The sequence below is a fragment of the Mixophyes fleayi genome, chromosome 3, assembly GCF_038048845.1.
Source record: "Mixophyes fleayi isolate aMixFle1 chromosome 3, aMixFle1.hap1, whole genome shotgun sequence".
Lineage (NCBI taxonomy): Eukaryota > Metazoa > Chordata > Amphibia > Anura > Limnodynastidae > Mixophyes > Mixophyes fleayi.
In genome coordinates this window covers 245,281,356-245,296,197 of record NC_134404.1, presented here as the reverse complement: position 1 = coordinate 245,296,197, position 14,842 = coordinate 245,281,356, and the positions used below count along the sequence as shown (strand labels likewise).

Sequence of the window (14,842 nt, the reverse complement as noted above, 5' to 3'; positions counted from 1 at the left end):
GTACCAAATTGGGTACTGGGGCCACTCCACTGCGCAGTCCAGATAGCTGCGTATCAGATATTAAACTACGTTCAGTGTTGCTGCCAAAGAAAAAAATAATTAAAATGCCCTGTCATCATCGAAAACAAGAGGTAATGACGCGCTAGAACTCCACCCTCTATATGCTGCAGAGGATGGAGGAGCAGAAAAAGGCCATTCAAGCCTACACAGCCACCTACGATGGGCCACGTGTTTGTGCCGCCCACTTGTGTCGCTTAGCTTAGACATCCAGCTACCTCGGTGCAACGTTTTGGACTAAAAACAATATTGTGAGGTGTTCTTAATAGACTGGAAATTAGTGGAAATGATTTTTATTGAATGTTATTGAGGTTAATAATAGCGTAGGAGTGGGAAAAAAAAACAAAAAACTGGATTTTAGCACTTTTTATGCTTTTTTAAAAATAAATCAGAACCCAAAACCCTAAATCAGAACCAAAACCTTTCCTCAGGTGTTTTGGCAAAACAAATCAGAACCCAAAACCTCAAGCTAATCAGAACCCAAAACACTAAAAGTGGCCGGTGCACACCCCTAGTTTAAATCCAGTTTACCACTTTTGTGTAGCTGGTCTTGTTGCACTCAGTTCCAGTTTCTTTTTTCCACACTACATTTTTCAATAGGGAGTTCAGTTTCAGGCATTTGTGGAAAACACAGAATTTTCTTCTAAAAAAAGTTCTTATACAACATTAGAAATATTTAAAGAAACACTTTCAGAAACGCAAGCATCAACAAGACCACTTTTCTAAGGGAAAACTGTACCTGGTACAAGAGGATTTCATCACTTCACCCTGTATCTAACAATTCAATAGGAACAAAGCGATTCAGTTCAGATAAAAAAACTTCAGTTCCATTTTCCATTTCTCAGATCAGAAGAATCCATCACCAGTTAATATGTCAGAAATCCATACAAATTCATACATAGCATTTGTTTATGATAGTCATTGTTTTTTTGGATTGGAACAAAAGATGAGGAGGAATGTAATGTTCAAGTTAAGTTCATGCACCCCTATGGCCCTGCTTGATCATTTCACTGGCCTCTACATAATAAAGAAGACATTTGTTACATTCCTGTATGCAATATCATTTCCTCTGTCAGCCCTCCTATCACAAAGGATACTGGAAGTATGTATTACTACCTGAAAAGGAAGTTTATTATGTACAACGTCAGTACAGTTTAAACTTCAGTTAGACATCAGGCATCTCCAATAAACAATTATAAATAATTAAGTTGATGTATTTCAAACTTGAACTAGTTTGAAATTGGCCTTTTATATTAGCCTAAATCATTAAAGTTTGTCATAATACTGCTAATAGTGCAAGTTGTAATTTATCTGTTTCATTGTTCATTAATAATCAATCATTTTTTAAATGTAAATTGAATGTTTAGGATCATTCATAAATACAATTATCAAAATTATATTTGTTGGCTTTGGAAATAATAAAAATGATTTCTTAAAAGCTTCTTAATTTAGTATGAATTATGCCAGATTATGTATAATAAGATATTTGCTTATCAGGCTGTTCAGTTTCAGACATTTCTGGAAAACACCAAAATTTATTTTAATAAGTTCTTTTACAGCATTGGAATTAAACACAAAATAACCACGGGAAAAAATAAAAAATGTTCTAGTATCTTCTGATACAGAACACCTTCACTCTAAAACAGATAGCAGAGGACTGACTTACCACAGTGCAGGCTCAGCAAGAATTAACCTGTTAGTGCAGGTTGAAACATGCCCCAACCTGCCTTGGGTGACATCACCTTTTGAGAATGCTCACAACTACTATTGTTTCAGAAATGACAGAAAAGCAATCAAGAGAGGCAAGGGGGCCTTATATGGGTAATTTCTTATGAATTCTTTAATGGTTGTGTTTAAAATTCCAGAATGGAAACATCTGTGTGCAAAATTATAGCTAATTACTTTTTGTTTTTAGAGAGGAAATTTTAATTAAACATTAAAAACTCATACAGGCAATCAAAATCTCATTATTTTTTATTTCATAGCCTTTCAAAGTATACTTTAAGGATCAAATTAAAAATTTATCCCACTCCTCTGCCTCAGATTGATAATGCTAATTGAACTCAAGAATATTTTTATCTCAAAAAGTTCTTGATTTTTGAACTAAATGTTTGTGTAGTGATTCTCAGAGACAGGCAAGATTGATAAAACTTTTTTTTTTTCTGGAATCCCCATATTGTGATTGACAAAGGATAAAAATGTCATAGGGATAATTGGAATAGGCGCTGAGATGTGCATTTTTTTATGAGACATACCACACTAAAAATTGAGAATCTGTAGTGGCAATTCTGAGCAATTTTACATAACTTTGACCCCCTATATCTCAGAAACTATGAGGCCTAGAGAATGTAAATTTTACATGGGTTAGTAGATTTGTGGTAGTATCAGGTGTGCCAAGCTTCATGAAAATCTGAGTCTGTGACGGTCGGGGCCTGGGTGAACTGACATGGAATGACCCTGCCGTCTGCAGAAGCTAAAATCAATTGTTTACCTTGGAGCAATGTGTGTTTGCTCATAAGATGAGTCTCAGGACTTGGCTCTTACAATAATCCAGAAAAAACTTGAACTCCAACTAATCGCTTAAATATGGCAGCAGCACATTTCCCCTTTCAATTGCAAATGTTTGCTGAGAACACCATCCTGCATGCTATTCAGTCACACAAGACAATTCCTTTCAGAACTGGTAATCTTGACACTGACAGATCTAAAGTATCCGAACGCTAACTCATTGCAATCTCAACACTCAAAGCCTTTTTGCCACTATGGGAAAGACTGCTACCATGCACAAGATGGTAAGCTCCTCCTCCTTGAACTGGTCCATTGGTCCTTGAAATATTTGGCATGAATAAATTGCTCCATCCCCATCTGTGTCTTCTGTGTTTTGTGGAGGCGATTTTTCTTCTGAATGGGCACATGGCCACCTTCCATCCTGCCTGTGGATGAAGGCAGCGGACTAGTTCTCCTTTTTGCAGATCTGTTGATGGGACAGCATTTGCATGTGAGAAAAGATTAACTACTGTACCTGTACTCTTCTCCAGCCCATATGTATCCTTTTACCCATTTACATGTATTAATCTTTTTGAAATAACATGTCGAACTCTAAGTGGGTTCCTCTTTCATCAAGGGCTTCAGTCCAGGCGGGGCCCTTCCCCTCTGTTTACTTTGGCCTTCGTCTCCAGTAATTTAGTAAATTTAAAACATAAATTACACAAATATATTTTGAACACTTATTTCATAAATGTAAAGTGTGTATATGTTTATCCTGTTTAAGTTTGTTTATGAAAAAAAAATAGTTAAATACATGAAAATTAAAATACGATCTAGACTTGTTTAAATGTTGCTTTTTAACATGTTTATGTGCTCTATTACAAATTCAATCTATTGTATTAATATAACGTATTAATGTATGAGAAACTTGTATAATAGCATTTTAAATGCAGTGTTAAAATTGGTATAAATTATCTAATAAAACATTCATCCTGTTATTAATGCTGTAGTTAGTGGCAAAATCCGTATTAACAGAGAATAAAATAACTTTGATATATTTATTTTGAAGCTCTGTTTCTTAATTTACTGAACTGTCTGATGTATTCATAATTTCTAACAAATTGCTGCATGTTTTTGAATATCTTAGAACACAAAATTACTGAACATGATTTGAGCATCTGTTCATCATTTTCCCACTTGTTCTTTATTTTGCTACCTGTCATCTTGGGGAATCAGATGAATAATTATTATTATTTATTTATTTATAAGGCGCCACAGGTTTCGTAGTGCCAGATACAGAAGCAAGTAACAAATAGATGAGGTAATACACATAGTAGCACAATATGAGTGTGAGTAATGCTATGGGGACTCACACAGAGTCCAGCAAAATACATGACAGGACGTACAAGAAAGTTAGACAGCGGACAGACATGGGACAATAGGTAGAAAGGACCCTGCCCATGAGAGTTTATATTCTAGAGGTTAATAATAATGGAACATTAAGTAAACTTTTTGTCAACCTTATATTACATTTTGTTTTCTAGTACGTGTCTGATGGTGCTGCCGGTAGCAATGCGGTTGCAGATTTAGCTTTTTTTGATTCCCTCTCTGCAATCACTGCTCAGAATGCAACAGCCAATAATGGAGAACAGGTACGTTTACAGGGTAATCCCTATCAAGGCCAGTTTTATTGAAGTGGGCAAGTTATAATTTCTACACAGGCACTGTAGGCATGTGATTAGCTGGGAAGTGATTTCTCTGTTGTTCTGTTCTATAAATCGACAGTTCTTAAATAAAAATATTACACCACTTCCTACCACACTTCTGTACATGTCATCTTATGTTTGTATACTTTTCTATGTTTATTAAAATTAAGCTACTATTCAAAGTAAGTGCACAGGACACTTAATGTATTTTGACATTTACTGTTGGTTGAGCTGTTTCAATAATGGCCCATCAGATTATTGACATAAATCTATAAATTGTTTAGAAAAGACATTACGTTTAATGTACAGGCTGAGATGATTGAAGCTGTTGCGTTTATTGAAAAAATCCATATGTTGCACAGCTATCCCCAAGGACTAGAACCGCTGGTGTGTGATGCGTTATTCAAACGTTATTGGGGGAAGGGGGAATAATTGTGCTCTACTCCTATTTTATGTTGCAAGAGCCGCATGTACAAATGGTATCCCTCCCTTGAAAACAATAAATACAACACAGGTTAAGCGCTCATTGGCTAGTGAGGAGACTTTCAATGATATCAAATGGTACTAAAACTCTCTAAGTGTTGGTTAATTCACTTAACTGAAACCGTATGTCCTGATATAAACAAGAGGGACCTCTAAAAGGAAACTTGTTTTAATAAATACATGGTTATCAAACAACCACAAATGGACCAATTTACAACTAATAAAATAAATAAATTAAAACACCTAAAACATCAAAACACGTGCGCACACGCATATAGTAAATAACAATATCATATATGTATATCATATGTGTGTGAAGTCCATATACATAAACATAAAATCCTAAATAATCATCTCAATGGCAGTGGGTATATTCCAAGGTGATTCTCCAGATAATCCACAGTTAACGATATCCCACTAATTGGATAGCAGTGTTAACATCAAGTACATAGTGGGGTTAACTAGAAGGTAAATAACCTATATGGTAATCACCAGATTATTCCACTATTGCCAAATAAAGTCCCGACCATACACTGCAGTATGCCTTTAATGTGTGGTGTTCCAATTTAAATACATGCTGTTTGATGATGTGTTTGCGGTGACCAGGTGCTCAGCAATGCTGTAGATAAAGATTGCACAGCTGTAGTCCGTGTTCGGTGTTGTGGAAGTGAAGAAGCGTTTTGCGTTCTACCGTGGATCGCATGCGTCACTTCCGGTTTTGTGTGTATCCAATAGGTAATCTGGGGGCGTGACCCAACGCGTTTCATCCAGAGTAGGACTTTCTCTAGGGAATATGAGTGTGTGGATCCTTGTGGCTTTATATAATACTCCCACTTGCCATTCTTGTGTTTATTGGTTGAATGCAGATACCCAATACTATTCGGCTGTTAAACTTGTGATGATTTGTAATGCAGCCAATTAGAGGCTTCAGATGCCCCCACAGCAAATCAAACAAAGACAACATATCAATCAGACCAAATGCTTAAATATATACAGACCCAATTAATCCAACTATAACAAAACAATTAATTATTGACCAGATGTTCTAAGTAACATAGTAACATAGTAACATAGTTGATGAGGTTGAAAAAAGACACCAGTCCATCAAGTTCAACCTATTTTGGAGCTCCTGCGATCCTGCACTTATATTTGAAATTAATCCAGAGTAGGCAACCGCCCATCTGTTTCAATTTTGAAAATCCCCCCAGACTCAATATTGCAATCCAATTTTACCCTATATCCACTACTATCCTTTATTTTAAATTAACGGTCGTATCCCTGTATACACCTTTCCGCTAAAAATTTGTCTAACCCTTTCTTAAACATATCTATTGAATCTGCCATCACAACCTTCGCTGGCAATGAATTCCATATCTTGACTGCCCTTACTGTAAAGAACCCCTTCCTTTGCTGGTTGTGAAATTAACTCTCCTCTAACCTTAGGGGATGACCACGTGTCCTGTGTATGGTCCTTGGGGTAAAAAGTTCCCATGAAAGCTCTCTGTATTGACCCCTAATGTATTTGTACATAGTAATCATATCTCCCCTTAGACGCCTCTTTTCTAAAGTAAACATGCCTAAACTGGCTAACCTTTCCTCATAACTTAATGACTCCATACCCTTTATCAATTTTGTCGCCCTTCTCTGAACCCTTTCTAGTTCCAAATTATCTTTTTTATAGAGTGGTGCCCAGAACTGTACTGCATATTCAAGATGAGGTCTTACCAATGATTTATACAGTGGCAAAATTACACTGTCTTCCCTTGCATCTATGCCCCTTTTTATGCATGCCAATACTTTGTTTGCCCTTGCAGCTGCTGCTTGACATTGAGCACTATTGCTAAGTCTACTGTCTACGAGCACTCCCAAATCCTTTTCCATTATAGATTCTCCCAAATTAATTCCATTTAATTTATAGATTGCATTCTTGTTTTTGATCCCTGAATGCATAACCTTACATTTATCTGTGTTAAACCTCATATTCCATTTAGCCGCCCAATCCTCCAGTTTATTTAAGTCCCTCTGTAGAGAAGCTACATCTTGCTCTGATTTTATTACCTTACTGAGTTTAGTGTCATCTGCAAAAATAGAAACTTTACTCTCTAAACCATCACCAAGGTCATTAATAAATATATTAAAAAGGAGTGGTCCCAGCACGGAACCTTGAGGTACTCCACTTAAGACCTTTGACCAATTAGAAAATGTTCCATTTATCACAACTCTCTGTTCCCTATTCTCTAACCAGTTTTCGATCCAAGTACAAATTTTGATTTCTAGACCAGTTTCCCTTATTTTGTAAACCAACCTCTTGTGTGGCACTGTATCAAAGGCCTTTGCAAAATCTAAGTAGACCACATCTACTGTCCTGCCCTGGTCTAAGTTCCCACTAACTTCCTCGTAGAAACTAATGAGATTAGTTTGACATGACCTATCCCTCACAAATCCATGTTGATTCCCACTAATAATTTTATTGCGTACCAAGTAATCCTGAATACTGTCCCTTAAAATACCTTCCAGTAGTTTCCCCACTATTGATGTCAGGCTTACAGGTCTATAATTCTCTGGTTGTGATCTCGTCCCCTTTTTAAACAACGGCACCACATCTGCTATTCGCCAATCCCTTGGTACTAAGCCTGATGAGATTGAATCTCTAAAAATTAAGAATAGCGGTCTAGCTATTTCCGAGTTTAACTCCATAAGGACCCTTGGGTGTATGCCATCTGGACCTGGAGCTTTATTTATCTTAATATTCTTCAGTCGCCTTTGGACTTCTTCCTCTGATGACCAAGTATTAATTAATGGCATGGTTTCATTTCCATTTTTATGTATTACTCCTGCCATTTGTTCCTCTCTGGTAAATACTGAAGAAAAGAACGTGTTTAATATCTCTGCTTTTCCCTTAGTATCATTTATCAATTCACCCATCTCACTTCTTAGGGGTCCTATATTATCTTTTTTAATCCTTTTGCCATTTATATACTTAAAAAACTTTTTGGGGTTTGTCTTACTTTCTTTTGCAACGTGCCTTTCATTTTCTAATTTAGCCAATCTAATTTCCTTTTTGCATGTTTTATTACATTCCTTGTACCTATGGAAGGACTCCTCTGACCCTTCAAACTTAAACAATTTAAATGCACGCTTCTTCCTTTGCATTTCTTCCCTTACCTTTTTATTTAGCCACATTGGTTTAGACTTAATTCTTTTACATTTATTTCCCATAGGAATGAACTTATACGTGTATGTTTCCAACAACATTTTAAAGACAGCCCACATTTCTTCCGTATTTTTTCCTTCAAAGGCTTTGTCCCAGTCTATGCTCTTTATAGACTCCTTTAGCATATTAAAATTTGCCTTTTTAAAGTTTAAAGTCCTAGTTGATCCCTTATACTGTTGTTTCTGGAAACTAATTTCAAATGAGACCATATTATGATCACTGTTTCCCAAGTGCTCCTTTACTTGAATATTTGATATTACGTCTACATTGTTTGTTATTACTAGGTCCAGTATAGTCCGGTTCCTAGTTGGTTCCTCAACTAATTGGGACATGTAATGGTCTTTTAGCGTGCTCAGAAACCTATTTCCCCTAGCTGTACCGCAGGTCTCAGTACTCCAATAAATGTCCGGATAATTAAAATCCCCCATAATTAAAATTTGACCTAGTTGTGTAGCCTTTTCAATTTGCTGTAGAAGTTGGGCTTCCTCAATCGTAAAGTGAATATCTATATTAACATAATACAATACCAGAGTCTAATGTTCTCATAGAGACTGACAGAGTGACTCAACAGAGGAAGAATGATTTGCAAGGAAAATCAATCTAGCCGCTGTGTGCAAAATAGATTGTAGGGGTTTGAGTCTGATTTTGGGAAGACCAGTAAGGAGGGAATTGCAATAATCAATGCAGGAGATGATGAGTGCATGAATTAAAGTTTTTGCAGTGTCTTGTGTAAGATATGTGCTTATTCTGGAAATGTTTTTTAGATGTATGTAACGTGATTTAGATATAGAGTCGATGTGGGGAACAAAGGATAGTTGTGAGTCAATGTATGTAATTACTTAGGCTGTAGCTAGTTGTTAGATGCTTCATTTAGTTGCAAATAATAACTGCGATACTTATATTGAAGAAATGCCTGGCCTGATAGGGTATCTGCTTTAAAAATGACAGATCTGGTGCATGGTCTGTGGGTTTTATTTTCTGTAACCTGGTGAGTGGCTATTTCACATACTTTATTTATATAGTAGCACAACAGGGACCTAGTACCTCTACTAGCCATTGCTATTCGATTTATTTGTTTATCAGAAAGACCATTAACTAATCATCTGATACATTGTTTCTTCACACCTGCTGTATATGGGTATATGAGACCCTGCCTCACTGTTAAATGAGAAAAATAAAATAAATAATGTATTAACACTGTGTTTGGTTTATTAAAGTCAAGACCATGTGTTCTACAATTAAATATATGTGAGGAAATGAAGGCAAGACACTCCTGAATATGAGTAATTTCACAGTTTTTCCACACTTCTATATGACAACTATATATGACGTTTAAAATGTCACATGCATGTTAAAAATATTGCCTTTAAAAAAATAAAACTTTAGTTGTAAAGGCAATCAAATTGTACTCAATAAAATAGAATTGATAATGTTAGGGCGCTTCACTGTGATATGCTGCTATATATGTACACAAGAATTTCCACCAAAATTCATAAACAATCAATATTCCAACAAGATAAATGATGGTACATACACTTGCGCTCCTGTTAGTATCTATAAAGAGGGTGACGTCAATAATTCTTGATTCATACAGAGATGTAATTCTCCCAAACGCCTCATCAATTGGGTAACAAGATGTCATAAAAAACACAAAAGGCAGAACAATATGGCATAATAACGTTTGACAACGAATAAATGGTCAATCCACCACCACTTATAGAACTGTGCAAGGAGAAAATGTACTAAAATCACTCGTGCTTCTTCCTTCAAAGTCGCCCCTGAGGATGTATGCTTACAGAAGGCCACTTCACAATAAGTGTGTACAGAAGGAGAGCACTGCGTCCTTTTTCATGAATAAAACACGTCCACCTTCAGGCTCCACTCCATGTGTATAATCATAAAAGGAAGCCATAGAACAACAATCTAGTGCATTAAGTTCATAATTTAATGACCAATAAAATCACATAAAAACACACAATGCATAAAATTCTCCACGCTGATAAATAATCATGCCCGTACCACAAGTCCAAGTGAAAACGCATATATAGTAAAACCGACTGCAGCTCGATTCACCACTCCGCAATCACCACTGGTCACTCGTTTATTCCGGGTCCTCAAGCCAGCCAACGCGTTTCAACCCTGTTCTTCCGGGTCTTTATCAAGGCATAATGAACAAAGTACACTTGTCTAGTGATGGGTAGTTCATGAATGATTAGTTCAAATGAACTAATCTTCAAAGTGAACTAAATCATTTAGTTCACAGCTCTGGCAAAGATTAGTTCACCAGGAACTAAAACAAGTGGGATGAGTTGAGATAAAGCAGAGCAGCTCCAGCAGCCTCACTCACTGTCTCATTCACACTGGCTCTTTTGTTTCTATTCAGCTCTCATTTAATACTGATGAGTCAGTACCTCTAAACTACCAAAGGTGGCACTGCTGTGCTCAGACATTGTGTGAGACTCTGGAGCTGATCACTGAGCTATGAGTCACTCTCCTCGCTCAGGAGTTCAATAGTTCATCTAGTTCATTTCACTCACCGAATCTTTCAAATCATTTCACTCACCAAATCTTTCGAATCTTTCCACTCTTCAAATCTTTTCACTCATTTAGATCATTTAGCTCATGAGTCACAGGATACATTCCCTTCCCTGTCAGCTCAGACACAGTGCACTGCTGAGTGCTGCATGTTATATACTGTAGTTTACTGCACCATATATACAGGGGAGATGTATTAACTTTCAAGAGAGATAAAGTGGAAGCGTTGCCCATAGCAACTAATCAGTTTCTGTCATTTTATAGACTCTGCTAGATAAATGACAGAAGCTGATTAGTCATAATTGCCAACATTATGTTGGTTACGTCTGGGAGTTCCTGGAGCGGAGTATTGGCGTAGGGGGTGGGGCTTCGTGAATTGTGCAAATTTTAGCCCCGCCCCCAGTGACATGATGCCTATTTTGGGTCTTTTTACAGCTGTAAAAATTCCCCCCTAAGGTTTGATACATCTCCCCTATATCCTGATTGCACTGATCTCAATTTTAAAAGCAAAAAAGTGACACTTTATAATACTCTGAATTTGGGTCTTTCATTTGCATATTATGGAAATAAAAAATAATAATGAAAATGTAATTAACTTTGCAGAGCTCAACATGTCACTACTGGTTTTTGTATAAGTGATTGCCCTTTTTAAAATATTAAAAATGATCTGACGGGGGGCGTGGTTTGGACTCCATGCTGGCTAGAAGTGTCTTATGTGAGCTCCGTCACCGTAACCTTTAAACCCAGTGAAATCGGGTGCAAGGAGCCCCCTAATCAACTTGCGGGCTCAGAAGCTATTAAGGATTGACCCCCCCCCCCCGTCTCGGCAGATTTGCACGGAGTGTGGGGAGACTATAAATTGGCGCTCTGTCTGGGGCCTACTGGGGCACATAAAAGCAGCCACACGCGGCCTAGTGCCGGGTACCACGCTCGGGTTTTTGGACCTACAGACGGGCCATCAGAGGCCATCAACGACCAGCTTTATCCCTGTGCCCAACAGTTGACTACTAAGGCACCTCCAAACCCGCAGGTCACCTTGAACCGCCTCCCACTACAAAGCCGCCGGATCTTTTGTGTGAGCACCTCACTGTACTCATCTGTCTCCAGACGTGATTGGAACCACTGTGTGGCAGGCCAAGCGGGTACTCCAGCTGAGGTTTCTTCATCCCCGACGGCGAAACCGGAAGTTACCGGGGCTCCGCACTTCCGGTGGCTGGCGCCCAGGCTTCCAGCGCCGAGCGAGAGGTGGTGGTGCACTTTGAGCCCATTTTTCCTGTGGCCGCGGACCGCCGGCTGAGTTTCATCTCCTCCGTCCCCCTCCCTCTCCAAGCAGACTGCGCTGGGTTGATGACCTCTGCTGTTGGACCGCACAGTGAGTACCACTATATACTGCAATAAACCATCCCCAGCTGTGTTGTGTCTACTGCCCTGTGGTGCCTGTTGCCTCTTCCCCACATCGGGGTGCCTGCGGTTCTGCTTCCCTCCCCCCTGGTGCCACACTCTGGAGTAATGACATCTTCTGATTAATACTTTGATATTCTGTGCAGAATTACACATCTGACGCCACCTAGTGGTCTTCGCTGGTACTGCACCTCCTACCTCCATAGTCCTGTCAGGGCACACAGGATTGTCAGAGACGCCCTTACCATTCTAAGAGCTCTCTTGAGGCCTCCTCTGCCCCAAGAATTTCATGGTTGCAGCCTAATCAACCGGCCTGCGAAGAATTTGATTGACCTTAAACACCACATCAGCCATCCCTAAACATCGACCTATTGCTGGACGCTGTAATCCCGGAGGTGGTCCCCCGCGGCCTGATGTGATCGCTGCTGGACAGGATCAGTAGGTCAGTGAGTGGGTACTGTGTCCCCTGTTATTCTTCAGGGTTCGTCCATCAGTAGCAGCTCTCATTCCTGGTGCGGTGCCACGAGTTTGTACATATGTTCTAACTTTGCTTCTGGCTCACTGAGGATGGCCAGGGTCCCTGTTTGGTATGCAGCTGTGATGTAATGGTTGCCGCAATCCCGAGAGGCCTTTTCTGATCGAATCTTCTGTTCGGAAGTTTGCTGTATTTGACCTACCTTCTCCAATACCTCCTTCATCCTTGACCCGACTCTACTGAGCTATGCCGAAAAACAAAAAACTTCATTCGAAGGGTGTCCCTCAATATTACCCTAATAAGTCCTCTACATAACAAGCAGGTTCCCCCCGCTCTCATGTGGACTCAGAGTCCGACGAAGATGTGTCTGCTCCAGTTACCAAAAAAGACTGTTCATGACTGCACCAGTTATCGCCCCATCTCCCTGCTTAATACAGATGTCAAATTAAATGCTAAAATTTTGGCTAATAGACTAAATTCGGTCCTTCCCTCCCTTATACATTATGATCAGGTTGGCTTTGTGCCGGGTCATCAGGCCAGAGATAACACCAGGAGAGTCGTTGATCTGATTCATATCATTAATACCAGGAAGGCCCCGGCCATTGTTCTCTCCCTTGATGCAGAGAAGGCTTTTGACAGGATCTCCTGGAACTTTATGTCCCGAGCCTTGTCGGCGTTTGGGATTTCGGGTAACCTCCTCACGGGTATCCAAGCCTTATACTCCCGACCCTCTGCAAGAGTCATGATCAACGGTTCTCCCTCTGACCTTATCACCATATCCAACGGTACATGCCAGGGATGCCCTCTGTCTCCTCTCATCTTTGCCCTGGTTATAGAGCCTCTTGCGGCCTCTATCCGGGCCTGCCCGAACATACGGGGTGTGCGAACGGGGAATCTGGAAAGCAAGCTCTCTCTCTTTGCGGACGATGTCCTTCTGACTCTCCTGCAGCCTGAGAAGTCTCTCCCTGGACTCTTTAGCATATTACACCACTATGGGCACCTCTCAGGTTACAAGATCAATATTACGAAATTGGAAGCTCTCCTACTTAATATTCCCTCCCCAGAAGGACTAGTACTCACTTCCGCTTTAACTTTCGGTGGCAGAAAAAGAAAATTAAATACTTAGGTATCTTCATTAGCGACTCCTATGACTCCCTCTACCAGGAGAACTACCCGGGCCTCTTTGCTAAGATCAGGTCTGAATTGTTCTCCTGGCGCTCATTGATCATTTCGTGGCTGGGCAGAATCATCTCTGTCAAGATGAACCTCCTTCCTAAGCTCCTCTATTATTTCCAGACCCTTCCGGTCCGAGTCCCCCTTTCGGATCTGACATCTATCCAAAAATGTCTCTCTAGATTTATCTGGAATGGCCGGTCTCCCAGGATTAAGCTGGCTCTCTTAAAGAGACCCACCAGAGGTGGTGGTAGGGGTTTACCGGATTTTAAAATTTACTATTGGGCGGCTCATCTGAGCCAAATTGTAGCCTCCTTTGCCCCCCCCGTGGCACTGTCGTGGGTTGACATCGAATCCGCTTATCTTAATTTTCCAATTTTGTCCTGTATATGGGGTCTCTCAAAACAAGCTAGATCTCCCCTCACCTCCCAATGCCCTACCCTTCTATTCTCAGCTGCAATATGGGAGACCTGCCGACCCCATCTCAAGATACCGGTGTCCTCTCTTACTGTCCTACCTCTTTGGGGTAACCCTGCCTTTTCTGCTGGGCTCTCCTCTGCCTTCTATAGTCCCTGGGTCACTGCGGGAGTTCGATTTGTCGGAGACCTATTATTTCAGGGGGCCTTTATCTCCTGGGATGACCTACGCTCTAAATATCCAAGTCTCCATCCTAAATTCTACGAGTATTTCCAATTACGACACGTTATGCGCTCTCTCCTCGGGGGGGGGCTCCTCTCCCCCCTCTTAGGTCTCCCTTTGAATCTCTATGTCTCTCCTCACCCTTGGGTATGATCTCCTCTTATCTACAGCTTAATTCTCAATGTACTTTTACCTCCGGGCGGTAGGCATGAGAGGGAATGGGAGAGGGATCTGGGCCCCCCCCCAGAGGAGGATTATTGGGAAATCATAAGGGATCAACTTGCCATTAGCTCGATTTCCACTCTGGTGAAGGAGAGCGCATATAAAGTTTACTATAGGTGGTACTACACACCTGACAAACTCACTAAAATGTTCCCCTCTAGTTCTCCATTATGTTGGCGGGGTTGTGGCCAGATGGGCTCCTTTTTGCATATTTGGTGGTCCTGCCCTAAAATATCCTCCTTTTGGGATCGAGTTCGGGCCCTCCTCTCCTCCCTCCTTTCATGCCCTGTCCGGAAAGACCCATGGTCTTTTCTTCTCTGTTACCCTTTGATTGATGATGATAGTCAGACTGCGAAATTAGCCTCCCATGTCCTGGCTGCTGCGCGATGTATAGTAGCGAAGTCCTGGAAACAAGTTGAACCCCCTACTATGGCGGCCCTGTGGTCCTAT

General features: G+C 40.2%; 1 protein-coding gene across 3 annotated transcripts in view; it reads left to right on the top strand.

Moving 5' to 3' along the window:
• SNX9 (sorting nexin 9) overlaps positions 1-14,842 on the top strand; it is a 220,193-nt gene that overhangs the window by 133,367 nt on the left and 71,984 nt on the right. For all 3 annotated transcript variants that reach the window (XR_012689719.1, XM_075203369.1, XM_075203370.1), the window contains one exon: positions 4,089-4,196. Coding sequence is in view for 2 of the 3 variants with exons in the window: in XM_075203369.1 (XP_075059470.1) it covers positions 4,089-4,196 (108 nt within the window). In the remaining variant the exon portion in view is untranslated. The remainder of the gene's footprint in view (positions 1-4,088; positions 4,197-14,842) is intronic.